This window comes from Eucyclogobius newberryi, unplaced genomic scaffold, assembly GCF_026437365.1.
Source record: "Eucyclogobius newberryi isolate DKJ021-1_F unplaced genomic scaffold, fEucNew1.0.hap1 SCAF_2, whole genome shotgun sequence".
Taxonomy (NCBI): domain Eukaryota; kingdom Metazoa; phylum Chordata; class Actinopteri; order Gobiiformes; family Gobiidae; genus Eucyclogobius; species Eucyclogobius newberryi.
The window spans coordinates 35353846-35368806 of NW_027315834.1; the positions used below are offsets into that span (position 1 = coordinate 35353846).

Below are 14961 nucleotides of genomic sequence, written 5' to 3' on the forward strand. Positions count from 1 at the left end.
TGAAAAGTAAAACAAATAAATATGTCAAATATCTCAATACCTCAAAACACATCTCCAGTCCCACCAACTTCATGTATTTATTAAACCTTTGTTTATCTAGGCACAATGACAACCTGGTCATTGGTGGTGGCTGTGAAAAGCTTTAAGTTAATAACTAATAGTAGTATCTAATAGGTCTAAATACATGATCGTTCCCCATGTGGGACAATAAAGGAATATCTTATCTTATCTTATCTTATCTTAGAATATCTGCAGTATCCATCTGCATCATAAGATGTGTTGTTTGGGGAGTTGCCAACATTAGATCACATATTTTTACTTTACACAAGGTTGTGCTGTTCAAACAGTTTTGTTCCAGCTCTCACATATTGCATTAATCCCATTGTTTATATCACTTGCGAAGCAATACCTGTGTGCGACGACAGCTAGACAACACATAACACATTATTGTTACTACAGAATAAACAATAGCAATATCCACACCCCAATTGCTTCCACTGCAATGACATTATGGTAATGTTCATCCCAGACAATAACACTTTACTAAGATAGATAGCCTCAGATCCAATTGTTGTGCCACAAAATCGGAAAGTAACTGGGAGTTGTGTAAACAGTGAAAATGCCAGACTTAGGCAAGGCAAGGCAAATTTATTTGTGCTTCACACAGCAGGAAAAATGCATTCAAATCACAAAGAAATTACAGAAACAGAAATACAATAAAATTAACTAAATTAAAAATTATCAATCCACACTTAGCAGAAGATTATGTAATACTCCAGGTTTTGGTTCTAGTAAAATAATTGGGGTACCCTTTTATAAATATAATTATATAATATTATATAATATATTTTTGATCAAAAGTGACTACCGGTACATTAATTTCTTAATTTTCCTGGTCATTTTTTTTTTATACATTTTTGTCAGCTTAGTCGGGACTTAAACTCAAAACCTTTCGGCAAGATGTCGCCACAAACATGCTGAAAACTAAAAGCCTCAGTCATTTCAGGCTGGCTATTTTTCAGTCCAGTTAAAAATGTAGTGGAGTAGAAAGTACAGATATCTGTAAGTAAAAGTATTTTTTTACTCAAGTACATGTACCTAAGAACTGAGTATAGTAATTTTACTCTTGTACTTGATTCCACTACTGAGCAGTACTAAGTACTTCAGGCCTGAGAGTCAGACCCTTCAGAGGGCATTGGGGGGGAGGCTGTTTAATTATTTGCTCTATGTATGTGATGAAAATAAGTGTTACTGTGTAAATATGACCCCCAAAAAATTCCAATACAATCACACAACACAAAATACCATAAGCTTAAAGTCGCTGAGATCTTCAGAATAAGTTTGAGGCGGTGTGAAGACTTAAAAGAACATGAAGAAGTACTTCCTGGATAACTAATGAAATGCAGACCAAAGAAAACAAACACTTTTAAAGTTGAGAAGGTGACATGTTTTTTTTAACAAACAGAACTACGTTTGTAGTGCAGAAAAGTCTTATTTTAAGTCTGTGAATCTTTCAAGTAGTGTTTCCTTTGTCCATTTCTTTCATCTTTCACATCAAAACATTATATTCCCACAATCTCCTTCTCTCCAATGACTAAGCTCAACCTGTGAGAACTGATAAAAAAGACCCACAAATAAATCCAAAAAGCAATGCCAAAGATTTCCAGCCCATTGCAAAGTCAATGCATATAAAGACATTGATGCATGTGAAAAGTCAGAACGACTTTTAATGTGGACGGATTATCTTAAAAAGACACCCCCACTACTTGCAAATCCTTAAATGACATGCTGCCGGGGAGTTCAGAGCGGAAACAAGGTATGCTTAGGCAATGAGTTTTCAATTGAGTCCAAACCTTTTAATATTCTGAATGCACAGGAGGGAAATCTCTTCTGAATCAGTTCCTGTTGTCACCTCGGCAGCTCACACTTTCACAGTGCTCAGATTTTTGACATACAGAGTTCTACCGTCCATGCAAATCCCCCAGACTGCTCTTCCATGCCGTTTGTTTGGTTATATTCATTTGAGTCAAACGCCTTGGTCTTTTACTGCCAGTATATTCCCCTCAGGCCAAAGGGAATGTGTTTTGTGTCAGTTGTGAGATTGAGGCAGGTCTGCTGTACGTCTGCTACTTTAGCACAAAACATGATACTGTGGTTTCATTATTGCTTAATAAAAGACTACTGAAAGCACTACAATTAATTTAAACTGTTGCCCTGGCCAATAAGGTATACAGCAAGTCACTCATTGCTCATTTCTCAGCTGACAATGATAAAGACATGAAAGACATGTGCGATCTGACCTCCTTTAACCTGAGATAAAACTGGCCTGTCAAAGAGACCCTGCACACTCGATCTGCAGACATTTCTGTCCCTCTCTGGCTCCACGGGGCCCGGGTGTAACGTTGACTTTGACAGCCAAGACATGCAATTCTTGAGTCTTCAGTGGCTCTCTCTGGACACCTCTTAGCATTGTCTCCTCTCCTGAATCCACCAATGACAGATGCTACCTCCACCAGGGCAGCGCACCATACAGTCCAGGGGAAAATCCTGTCTTGGTACTCTATTCAGAATTGCAGATTAGGTTGTGCGGATTCTCGCTGCCAGGGGGTTAGATCGCCTCTCATCTCTCATCGCACTCCCTATATTGCCAACACTTCTTTCTGTATATTTTATAGAAGCTCTGTGATCTGCCGTGGACCGCACCTCTGCCATGTACTCAAAAGACAATTTTACCTCCCCTGTGCACACACCACGTACACAACACACACACACACACACACACACACGGCGCCCCATGTTTGGTTTTCCCCGTAACCCCAGTGCTTTCCAGGGCTTATCTTCCAACTGGCAGACGTGGGAAATAACACCTAGCTGTGATAGCGATGCTCTTCCCGCGGCTGCCTGGCTTCATCTATGCCACTGTCATGCTCGCTCAGGTCCTCTCGGCTCCCCTCTGCCCCCAGCACTCTCGCTGCTCAGGCTGTCACTGCACATCCATGCTGCTGGACTTCATTTGAATAGATGCAACACTATGCACGGGTAACCAAGCACTTTATTTGTGTGCCATTAGGTATATGCACCACTGCTCTGGTTACAGTTTAAAGATTCAATAACGCAAAAGATAACAGGCAGAATGTGTTTCCTATGTGTCATTTTTAAATAATCCAATTAACTGCCATATTATGTTAACATAAAATATGCGTAACATGATCGAGGGAAATATATTTGTATTTGTCATTTTATTAACTGGAGAGAATAGATCTTTAGCTAATATTAGTCACAGTGTTGCTGATTATAGCTAATAAGCCTTTGAAAGAAAGCACTCTAAATACTATAGTTTATACTTTATACTAGCTGAAATAGTATACAGTGCAATCGTTTAATTTGTAGTATTTCAGTAACATTTTGAGTTAATTTTGATACTAAGGAATATGATACCACAATGATAACAAAACCCTGTCGAACGTCATTTACAACACAAAATTGTATTTTATTTATGTTACTGTCGATACTTAAATTAACCCTATTTACTGTAGAAGTTTAGATTGTATTGCAACACCCTCAAACTAAATATATAAGAAAAAAAAATACTAATACCTTAAACCTTTCAGAGCACAGTATTCACAGTACAGAAACAAGCCGGCTGTACAAAGTTCTTCAGCACTGGCCTGGTGCATTACTTATGTGCCACACGTCAATATAAACTGTGTTGAACCTTCCGTCAGATAGAGTTGAGCTCAAATCTGGAGACAAACACTGGTCTTGACAGAAGAGTTGGGGCTGGGACTATCCTGCTCACATCCTGTTACTGCCGATGTCTCATTGTCTTCTTGTCGTGTCGTCTGGTCCTCAGCTGTCTCTATGTGTTTGCTTTGGTGACAGTGAGGTTAGGCAAACTATGTCCCAATATGGTTTGCACACATGTCATCTGCGGAGCTGGATAAGAGCACTCGTGTGATCATTGGCCGCTCGCCGCACTCATAATCTTGTTTGAACAGTGCAAAATTCACTGCGGGTCAATTGCGTTTATCACATTTTCAAAAGGTCAATGACTCACTCAACATGAATAGAGTGCTTCTGTGTCATTTGGTCTATTTCAGTCTTGCAGTAAATACTGCTGTTTGGATTCTTTCTATTTGTAGGTTATTTCAAGAGCAAACAAAACACTTATTGGTTGGTAATAGCTGACTGGTGATTAGTGATTTAGCCTCTCACCTTTACATCACCGGCTCACCGATCGTTATCATGCTAATTCCACTGGTTTGCGAATCAGAAAAGGTTTATTGCCATTGTCAATGAACAGGATCTACAGTAAATGTGGATCGCCGTGGCTCTGTTTGTTCATCAGAATCATTTGAAGGAACGAGGTGGAATGTCGATTGACGTCATTGTAACAAACATTCACAATTATTTGTCCATTTTAATGTCTTCATTCTTTTTCCATTTCTCAGGATTTTAGCATTTCTGTGCCTACTTCTGATTCATCCTTCAGCAAAACATTTCACTGGCACTGGAATTTTCAAGTTGAATTTAAGAAAAATAATAATCATGTATTACACGTCATGATTATGGGTTTGGAGGTTTGCTGGTGGAATGAATAGTTTACCTCAGAGCAGAAGTCTCTCCCTGTTGCACATTAGACTTCTTTTAGACAGCTTGAGTTTGTAAAAGAGCTTCAGTCTTGGCACTTTCACCAAATCCTGTTGTAACGTTTATAGTAAAGTTTCAACAGGACAACCAATTCCTTTCTTATTTAGAGGCATAACTGAACAGCCCAGAACCCTTCCCTTGTGTTAAGTAATGCAACTTGTCATTCAAATGTATTCCCCTCTGATTGATATTTTTGCTGATCTTTCTTCCTGACATATCTTTAATTGCATTTTTGCACCGCTTCTGCTTCTAAAACAGTAAAATGTCATAACTTGTATTCATGATCAAAGATTGTGTGTATTTTCGGAGACAGAGTAATCCATCAGTTCGGCATTGGCGTATATGTTGCTGACAGGCCTAACATGTCGATGCCTATATGATTAATCCCCTTCGGCTTATACCTTGCAGCTTGGTCTTGAGAATTTTCCCACAAGGCTTGGTGGCTGTAACTGTAGCGGCACAGGTTGCGTCCAGGAGCGCCCTCTTGAGCACCCCTGTCCTGTTCTTCTTCCCCGTCGCCACGTCACACTCCCCCCACGCGTCAAACTCGTACTTGCATTCCCCTGTTGAGCAAACAAAACAATCAGATACTTAATTAGATGCTTTTGTGCGCTGGAGTAGCACAAGGCAGTCATCACGCTGGAAAAAAACAGTAAAATTACACATCACACCGTCTATATTTGTCTTTTAAATGCAACCAATTGCAATCTTTCAATAAAATAAGCCCCTTGAGCCTGAGTAGGTGTGAGTCATATACTTTGAATGGCCATGATGAGTTTTCCATTTACTTGGCTATTATCTTCTCCTCATCAAAAGGGACCACACGAGTCTCTCAGTACACCTTTATGTTCAAAGAAGCCTTAGCTAATCTTCTCACAGCAGCAACAATTAAACACTTTTTGAAGCTCGCTGGAGCAAATGGCGTAACATTTCAATCCTCACCTCATATAGTCCGTACAGATAAATGCAATTGATGCTTGTCTGGATATCTCAAAATGACATGCCTTTAGCAATACCTCAAAAACTTTTAAGAACCATCTTAAATCTCCCCAGATGAAAAAAAATAAAGCCTATTGCAGGGCCAAGCAAAGAAAACTAGTTTATGTATCAAATGGTATCAGCATTTTGTTTGCACTGGCCATTAGCCAAAACAAGAGTGCTAATTAGGGGCAGTTGCTCATTTGCAAGTTCAGTTAAATCAAACTGCAACAGCAAAAATAATCTCCTCACATTACAAATAAAGTTTCAGACCTATTTCAAAGCTCCCGTTCATGTCCAAGATCCTTGAGAAGGTGGTCTCTGAACAATTGTCAGATTTCCTTGATCAGTCAAACATTCACGACTCTTTTCAATCTGGTTTCCGCAAACATCATTCTACGGAAACCGCATTGCTGAAAGTGTCCAGTGACATTATGATGTCTGCTGATTCTGGGAAATGCACGGTTTTAGTTCTGTTGGATCTGTCTGCAGCCTTTGACACTGTCGACCATCATATCCTGTTGAACAGACTGAGGGACCTGATTGGACTATCGGGGTCAGTTCTTCATTGGTTTTCCTCATATTTATCCGGTCGGAGCTTTAGTGTTGCTGCAAACCAAATAATGTCCGACTCAGCTGATCTGTTGTGTGGAGTTCCTCAGGGCTCCGTCTTGGGTCCCGTCCTATTTCTGCTTTATATAATTCCCCTGGGAATGATCATTAAAGAGTTTAGTGATGTGTCCTATCACCTGTTCGCTGACGATATTCAGCTCTATTGCTCTTTTAAACCTTCTGAGATCCAGAAGCTGAACTCCTTGGTCAGTTGTTTAGTGCAAATAAAACAATGGCTGAGTCAAAACTCCTTGCAGCTAAATGCTGACAAAACAGAAACTCTGATTATTGCCCCTGATGATGCCATTCCAGGGATAAACCAGTACTTGGGTGTTTTAGGCCAGACTGCTAAACCAAGTCTTAGAAACTTGGGTGTTGTCTTTGACAAAGACATGTCTTTAGAGCACCACTCCAAGCTGTTGACGAGGAACTGTTTCTTTCAGTTGAGGAAAATCTCTAAGCTCAGGAGAATGGTGTCTCAAAATGATCTGGAACTTATAATTCATGCATTTGTGTCTTCATGTTTAGACTATTGTAATAGCTTGTTTTCCTGTCTTAACAAGAAGGAACTCTCTCGTCTGCAGCTGGTCCAGAACTCTGCAGCGAGGATCTTAACCCACACAAATAGAAGGGCCCACATTTCACCCATTCTCAAAGCCCTTCACTGGCTGCCGGTCTCCTACCGGATACAGTTTAAAATTCTTGTTTTAACTTTTAGAGCTTTAAATGGTCAGGTCCCATCGTACATCAGCGATCTGATTAAACCGTACGCTCCCTCTCGCTCACTAAGGTCCTTGGATCAGAAACTGTTGTTGTTGCCTCGCACCCGTTTTCGGACCAGAGGAGACCGATCCTTCCAGGCTGTTGCCCCCAGACTCTGGAACGATCTTCCGTTCTCCCTACGGTCACTGGACTCAGTTACTGCTTTTAAGGGTCAGCTTAAAACCTTTTTATTTAGTCAAGCCTTTTAAATGCACTTGTTTTACAGACTGATTTTACTGTATATTGTTGTATATGTATTGTTCACTGTAAGTTTTTTTGTGTTTTTATTGTTTTATTCTGTGTTTTGTGAAGCACTTTGTGACCTCTGTCTGTGAAAGGTGCTATATAAATAAAATTTACTTACTTACTTACTTACAAATACCCATTTGGCCAAAGGAAAAACAGATTTACTACGTGTTTGTTGTTTTACAAAATATGACATTCTAAATGTGAGAAAGCATAATATTTTCATAGTTTCATAGTCTATTGAAATATAGTGTATTATCATTAAACTGCGTATCAAGATTGTGGTGACTGATTCATAAAGGAATACAGCGTTATTATGTTGGCCTTGTATTCCTCATTTCTGCTCTGTGTCACATTGTCTCACACTCCCAGGACACTAATGAAAACAGGCAAAAGGTGACAAGACAGGTGAAGAGGAGGAGGAAGAGGAGAGAAGTGCACAGTGGACACAAAGGTAACTATCACTGCACTACAGGGACTTCATGAGCATCACATTTTTAAAACCCTACACCTTAAAACCTAGAATTTGCCTTGAAGAAACCACTTCCTCTCACCCTGGGGAATAAAATCCTGCTGAAGCATCACATTTAAGTAGATTAAAAACATTTTGTATTTACATTCTGCACCATCGCACGCAGCAGACAGACATGATCTAAGAATAATCAGAATTCCTTTGATTTGAGCGCTTTACACTGCTTTATTCATTCACTCCCCACACTTGGTCGTTATAACTGATAGCTACTTGTGTGGCTGTTCTCAGCTTCCCTGGGGCTGACTGATGGAAATGTGAATGCAAATCTGCTCCAATACCCTCTCCAACCCCCAATCACTCACTCAAGCACCACAGTCACACATAGATAAAGTATGAAGTGTTCTGTGGATGGAAACAACAGAATATGAGATTGAATCACCAAGCCTTGGCTTTGTGGGTGAATGCTGGACGAATTTTGGTAATCTTCTGGTTTTGAGGGAATATTAATTAATTCATTTACAAAAAGTGTAAATAGTTTTTCCACAATATTGTACACATATTCACCAGGCATATCGTAAGCTTGCATAAACTATAAAGTTATGAAATCTGTTTTTTGTTGACCACTTTGTCTACATAGTACTGAGCCGTTATTGGGGACTATTTGGTGTGTTCTCGGGTGCATGTGATAGTAACGTGCCCATACGAGTTAGTTACTCTCCACAACAGAGAGCGTCTGGAGCGTTTGGTCTGAAGTAACCCTAACCACCTTTTTCTAATCTACATTATTCAGAATGGTCACCTCTGTCACTATTGTTATAAAGTACAGTGATTACTCCCACTGCAGTGATTGGCTGCCTCCTGGTTGTTATGGTGTTGTTTCCCTGGCTCACGTTCTCCGCGTCGGGTCCTGGATTTGGCCTGTCTGTGTTTACCTCTTCTATTTTGAAAAACACATTTAGACAATACAGTGATGTGGACTTTTCCTATGGTCCTGACAAATGACAACTTTGTATTGTTAAATGAAAAGGCCTGAAGCTCGTACGGTAGCCACTTGCCCAAAACTTTCTGCGCTGTAATCTATATGAGCAGTTAGCCGGCCATTATATGCCGCAGTGTGTTCATCACTCCTGACAGGCTCATTGGCGAGCAGCATGCCACTGAAAGCCTTTAGTGGGAAAACAAAAGTCCCCCGGGCCTGTCACTGAGAGACAGTTCAGCATTCAATACTGCACAGTCGCACACCTGAACAGACAATAGTACACAATGAGCCTTTATGAGAAATCTTAATCACATCATAATTAACCTCAGCTTGAAATTAGCTTTTGTGATATCGTTGATGAGAAATGTGCGACAGAAAATGTTCTTTTTTCTCGGTTTACCTCCAAACTTCTTTTTCCAGTTGCAGGGGATCTTGCAGCGCTGGGTCTTGATGGTCTGTTTACAGTCGGTGCCCGTGCGGGTGCCCTCCCGGGTGCCCAGTCCACAGTCGCCCTCGTTGGCCACACACACGCTCCACTGCCAGTCCCCACAGTCAGACCTGCGCTCTTTTTTCCCTGTAGATGATAGATACATGGGTTGACGTTTCTGAGTCATTCTAGTCCTATTATTTGGAAGATTTTTATGTCGTTTGCGTGGTGTCATAAACCCTGGAGATTGTAAAGATTCGATGATCCTTGAGTCATTAATAAAATATACATCATTTCTGTTTCTGCCATGAGCAAAAAGTGTGTTTAATGTGACTGATTGCTCTATGAGTTCTGCCTCTGAGAGGAGATACATCTAAGGTCTAGCAAGAAGAAGCAATGACTTGTTGAATGTATTTGTTATTTTGAGTTCTCATTTGTATGCAGTAGTATTCCTGGCTGAAATAACACAAAGTCTAAATTAGTTTTTCAAGTCTCCCACATGGACCTATTAATGAACCTCCTGGCTGAGTGTAATTGTTTGTTCTAATGTTAAACTACATTTATTTTTTCACCCAGAAGAGAAATCAGTTAGTATCTTTGCAAAAATGTCTCTGTTTATTGTATTCTTAAGAGACATACTTTCCCCTTGGTATTTGGGATTAAAGTTGAATCAAACTCTTATTAACATTTCATCTTGCAATACACCGAGAGGGAACTTTATTGAAGTAAATGTATAAGTAAATATGGATCAATCATTCTTTGGTTAAATGATAGTCAAGTGATCGTATGTACAACAGTCACAATATAAAGCCTGTAAAAAGCTGATGTGGTTGTTGACTGGGTGAGCACCTGGTTTTTCAGCTTTTTCAGCCGCCATCACAGTTAGCACCAGCAGTGCCATAGTGCCCAGCAGTGCCCATACTTTCTGTCCAGCCATCCTGAAACAGAAAATGATCGTAAAGAAGAAGATTCTAAACACATCTTCCAGGAAAGAAAATTGGAGCATAAAAAGGTGATAATGTCAGATGGAGGGCAGTGGCTTGTAAAACTCTATAGGATATTCATGTTTCTAATCCAAAGTAATGTTGAACCTTATCATTATTTTAGGGATTGGCTCCACACACTTGCCAGGACTCCCTAAAGGTTTGGCATTTCGTTCAGAGGGTGGAGAGTAGCTTTTTTTTTTAAAGTCCAAGGAAATGTTTATTTTTTACAGTATATTATTCAACAGTCAGGGTAAAGTTATTTTTAGGATTAGGTTTAGGAACATCCATCCATCTTCTTCTGCTTATCCTGGGCCGGGTCGCATGGGAAGCAGTCTAAGCAGGGACTTCCAGACTTCCAACTCCCCAGACACTTCCTCCAACTCCTCCGGGGGGATCCCGAGGTGTTCCCAGGCCAGCCGAGAGTCATAGTCCCACCAACGTGTCCTGGGTCTTCCCCAGTGGGACATGCCCAAAACACCTCCGCAGGGAGGCGCCCAAGAGGCATCAGGAACAGATGCCCGAGCCACCTCAGCTGGCTCCTCTTGACGACGACGAGCAGCGGCTCTACTCCAAACTCCCCCCGTGTGACTGAGCTCCTCACCCTATCTCTAAGAGAGCGCTAAGCCACCCGGCGGAGGAAACTCATTTCGACCAGCCCCTTATAGATCCTTCTGCAGGTGGTGGGTCCATGGGACAGGTTTAGAAACAATATTTTTTTGTTAAAATGACGGCGTCTGAACGTGGAGGGCTAGTCCGGCTCAACGACAAATGCTGAACATTCAGGGAGTTCCCAAATTTGCCAAATTAATCTTATGGCTTAAAGTCTTTTCAATTGACAATAATCTAAAATATTGTAAAAACAAAACAAAAGAAGAATGACAGAAAGAAAATGAGAGATGTTAAACTTTGTGTCAGTTTTTGTTTCATGAGGATAGGCCCAGTGATAAACCAGGTCAATAAATCTGACCAGCTCAATTAACAGAGATTCTATAATGTGATATCACATGAACTTAACAGTATCACTGATACCATTGCTACCACTGCAATATTAGATTCACATACTGTACTACAGTATGTGTACAGTATGTGTACAGTATGTGTACAGTATGTGTACAGTATGTGTACAGTATGTGTACAGTATGTGGCAGGACTACATGAGCAGAATGTGTTTCCCCCGGAGTCAAAAATGCGTTTACTTATTTAGAGAATAAATTTAAGTAAAAATGTGCTTTGAAACACAGCTTCAGGGATTTGTATCTCTGACCGTCAATAAATTCTCCGGGCTATCATGACTGATGAATAATTGAAAGATAAAACTGAAGAAAGGTGTGTGATGCAAAGACAATGCTCTACTTGGCTGCACAGATGAGGTAAGAGGCATGGCTGTTGTTAGAGTCTTATGGGAACACAGCACTAGCCTCTGGACTTCTCTTCTCCTTGTCACTTCCACTGAAGACAGTCTGCTTCACTTTGCAGTCCATCTCCAGCCTCTGTCCAACTCATGTTTGTGATACCGGATTACACATGATCAATACAACTGGTAAAAACTCCTATACAATCAATCATATCAAAACATTTCAAAGGCGTACCATTTTTTAAAAGTTTGAGATGTTGAGACCATTTCAAAACGTCAACAATCGAGGGAACAAAAGCAGAGAAACATGTCTTCATTATTGAACAAATATAAGTTTCTGCACCAGGAAGGGTTGACAGTTTTGGAGACGTGTTAAGCAGATTGACTTGTAAAAAACAAAGCTATAGACCAAATACATTGATGTTTAAGAACTGGAGACCAATATTTATACTTTAGTCTACTGCTACTTAGTTTGAGGATTCATTAAACGCTCAGACTAATGAGGGCAGTTAAAAATTGTTAGTTCAGAGCTGCTGTGTGTGTACACGATCTACAAAATGAAGTCTTCATGATTGATCTGGTGCATTCCAAAATGTTGCAGTTCGGACTCTATTTTGACTAATAAGTCTATTCTGACTAAACTTTTAAGTCATTCTCAAGATTCACTGACATATCCAAGGAAAAGATTTAAAAAATCCTACCTTGAAAAAGCGTGCGCAATGAATTCTAAGAGTTTAAGAGAGAAAACTCAATGAAAGCCCAGTGATAAAGATCATTTTCAAAGAAAACCCTATTGTGGCCTTTCAGAAGATAAGACTGCTTTTCCTCACACTGTGCGACAAGCTCTCAATGCAGAGCAGGCATAAAAGGAAAGGCTGATGACTTTGAACCAGGAAAAAAGTTTGGGAATTATTCAAAATTAGTTATTCTTTATGTTTCAGAGAGTCCTCCAAGATGACAGAGTTTCTTTCTTTCATAATCAATAAATTACAGCACCATCTTCCCACCGGTCACTCTTTTCTGAGGCACTTCTGATGGATGTTTGGCAGGACAGCTGTGTACTCTGATAAGCAAAACTGCCAGAGCTATTGTAAAGCACATACTTTATATCCTTTACATAGGCCAACCTTCGGATTATGATAAAAAATAGCTCATGGTTCTCATAAGGCTTTTTATAAGTGTAGATTAAAGCGGATCTTTTTCCAATTCACTGCTAAATATTGGCAGTTCTACTCTTCCTCCTCCAGACCAGTCGTCGAAGTTTCCTTTGGCAAAACAACCTTACCTTGCTTATGGTGTTAAAGAGACGGTTCTATAAGGAGAAGCTCTATTTATAAATGATGATGCAGTGCACATATTTCCACATTTCAACTGTTAAGGCACTTGGCAAAGAATTTGTGAAAGGGGTAGAGACAGACTCTTCTTCCTCCAATATTAATAACAAAGTAATTACTAAGTTATCACTGCTGAGGCGTACAGTAGGAAGTTCAACAGACGGCACTTTATATTTGACAGGATATTCTAGCTTACAGTTATTGAAATGAAGGACATTTGATTCCTTTTCAGATAACAGATCACTCTACTCAGGCTTGTTGTAAATTATCCATTAGACGAATGTATTTGGACAAAGGGACATAAAAGAGAATGATGTACACAGTAGAGGAAAAAGTTGAAACTCATCCAAGTCTTTGGGGCAGCACATCTGTTATTTTGCAGAACAACAACGTGGTCCCTTTTACCTGAGTCCCTCCAATGAAGACAGGACATGTTTCCTTCATCTGTTTTGCTCTGACGTGTCTTGTTATCTGAATAATTAAGTTGAAGCAGTCGAAATGGCAGGCAGCTGAAATGAGGGGATTCCTGGTGGCTGAGACCCACACGGGTAAATTCCGCCCAAATGTCAGCAAAGTTCAAGACCACGGGAATTAGCACTATCACACCATTCATTTTGCTTGTTTGATCTTGAACAAAAGTGGGTCACCAAAGAGAGGAAACGCCAATAGTCATCAGAAATCGGTGGCCCTATAGTGACACCAGCGATGTACCACTCTGTTCTCACATCAAATACAAAAACACAGTCTTTCTTCTTCCTCATTAGGCCTGATGTAATCCCTGTCTGAAACTTGAAAGAGAATCTGCTACACTGTCAGAAATGTTGCCTGTGTCTCCTCCATCGTCACTGTGTCAGAACAATCAGGAAGGAGCGTGTTATGCTGTTTGAGAGTAAAACATAAGATCACATTTATAGATCTGATGTCATTCCTTTAATTATTTGTACAACAATAATTTGAAAACATATTAATATAATTTAATGTAATAAATTGGCTGCTTTCTTACTTTTAGCTTCTTGCCAACATAAAAAGTTGATTGCTGTAAAGTGAATGCGTCTTTGCCCTGACTTATCCTTTCTCCTTCTTCTAGTTCTTCCTCATAGTGCTAAAGTTACAACCTTCTTTCACCCATCACACTGTCACCAGTGAAAACCATCACGTGCAATTTGTCCTCCATTATATCTCCAATCAGCACCACAGCACGGCCGACAACCCTAACCCTCTGCTCCACCTTCAGCTTGAATCTGTATATAATTCCCATGCATTTCTTTTAGATTGATTTTGTCCATTCCACAAGAGTTTTGCTCCCAAATAACAGCCTTGTACATGCTGTATGTTCTGTTAAAATAATTATTTATAGTTAAATGAATAAATGTAATGAGTCTTAGAGATACCTCTGCATTGTGGCATCCATTTGCATACACGTGCATGCTCAGTCAAACACATTCAGAATGCTCATTTGTTAGATCTCCAGTGATTAATGGAAGTCGGGGTAAACCTGTTAGAGCCGTGGGCTTGAAGCCGAGATCGCAAATCCTGTCTGCTGTAGTGGCGCTCGTGTATGTGACTGAAACGCCACACCACACTCCAGCGCTTTCATTTGTAAAGTAAAGGCAGGGATCATTGCCAGCCACACTGCAGTGTAAAGCATGATTGACTGTACGAGCGGTCAATGGGGAAAGAGCATCTTATCATGTTTAGAACAGCTTTCATGCAACATACAAGCTGCAAAAGGTCATGGGAACCCAAGCTATACCAACCGATAAAATACACTTGCACAGTGGTCATATTCATAACTTGTGTTTGTCATTCAAGTAGAATAGTGAAATATTCATTAAGTGCCCATGTATATTAGTTCAACTAAAGTCAATACTTCAGCCAGTGGGATAAAAACTTTGTATTTGTATAATGTTTTGGTCCAGTCAGTGAAGCAAGGATAGTGTGCACTAAATTACCTTGCTTATAAAAGCAATAAGAGGCTTTGTTATGTATGATACAGCATGGACCACTGAAATATTGATGTACTGTTTAGATTCTTAGACTAAAGAAACCGCTGTGGAAAAAAAAAAAACAAGAGCTACAGAGTGAATTTATAACAACAATATCCCATATTGACACAGAATTCACAGGTTTCAGCTTCTCTTTTACAGGCACCATTTTGAGA

At 40.0% G+C, this 14961-nt stretch overlaps 2 protein-coding genes across 2 annotated transcripts in view; one reads left to right on the forward strand and one right to left on the reverse strand.

The window, feature by feature from the left end:
- The window catches only part of chrm2a (cholinergic receptor, muscarinic 2a), a 162312-nt gene that overhangs the window by 71076 nt on the left and 76275 nt on the right, over positions 1 to 14961 (forward strand). The gene's annotated exons all lie outside the window — the stretch shown is intronic.
- ptn (pleiotrophin) overlaps positions 1 to 14961 on the reverse strand; it is a 34304-nt gene that overhangs the window by 585 nt on the left and 18758 nt on the right. The window contains exons 2-4 of the mRNA XM_072455168.1: positions 9976 to 10064; positions 9100 to 9273; positions 5052 to 5213 (exon numbers count right to left, since the gene is read on the reverse strand). Coding sequence (XP_072311269.1) covers positions 5052 to 5213; positions 9100 to 9273; positions 9976 to 10063 — 424 coding nt within the window. The 5' untranslated portion in view covers position 10064. The remainder of the gene's footprint in view (positions 1 to 5051; positions 5214 to 9099; positions 9274 to 9975; positions 10065 to 14961) is intronic.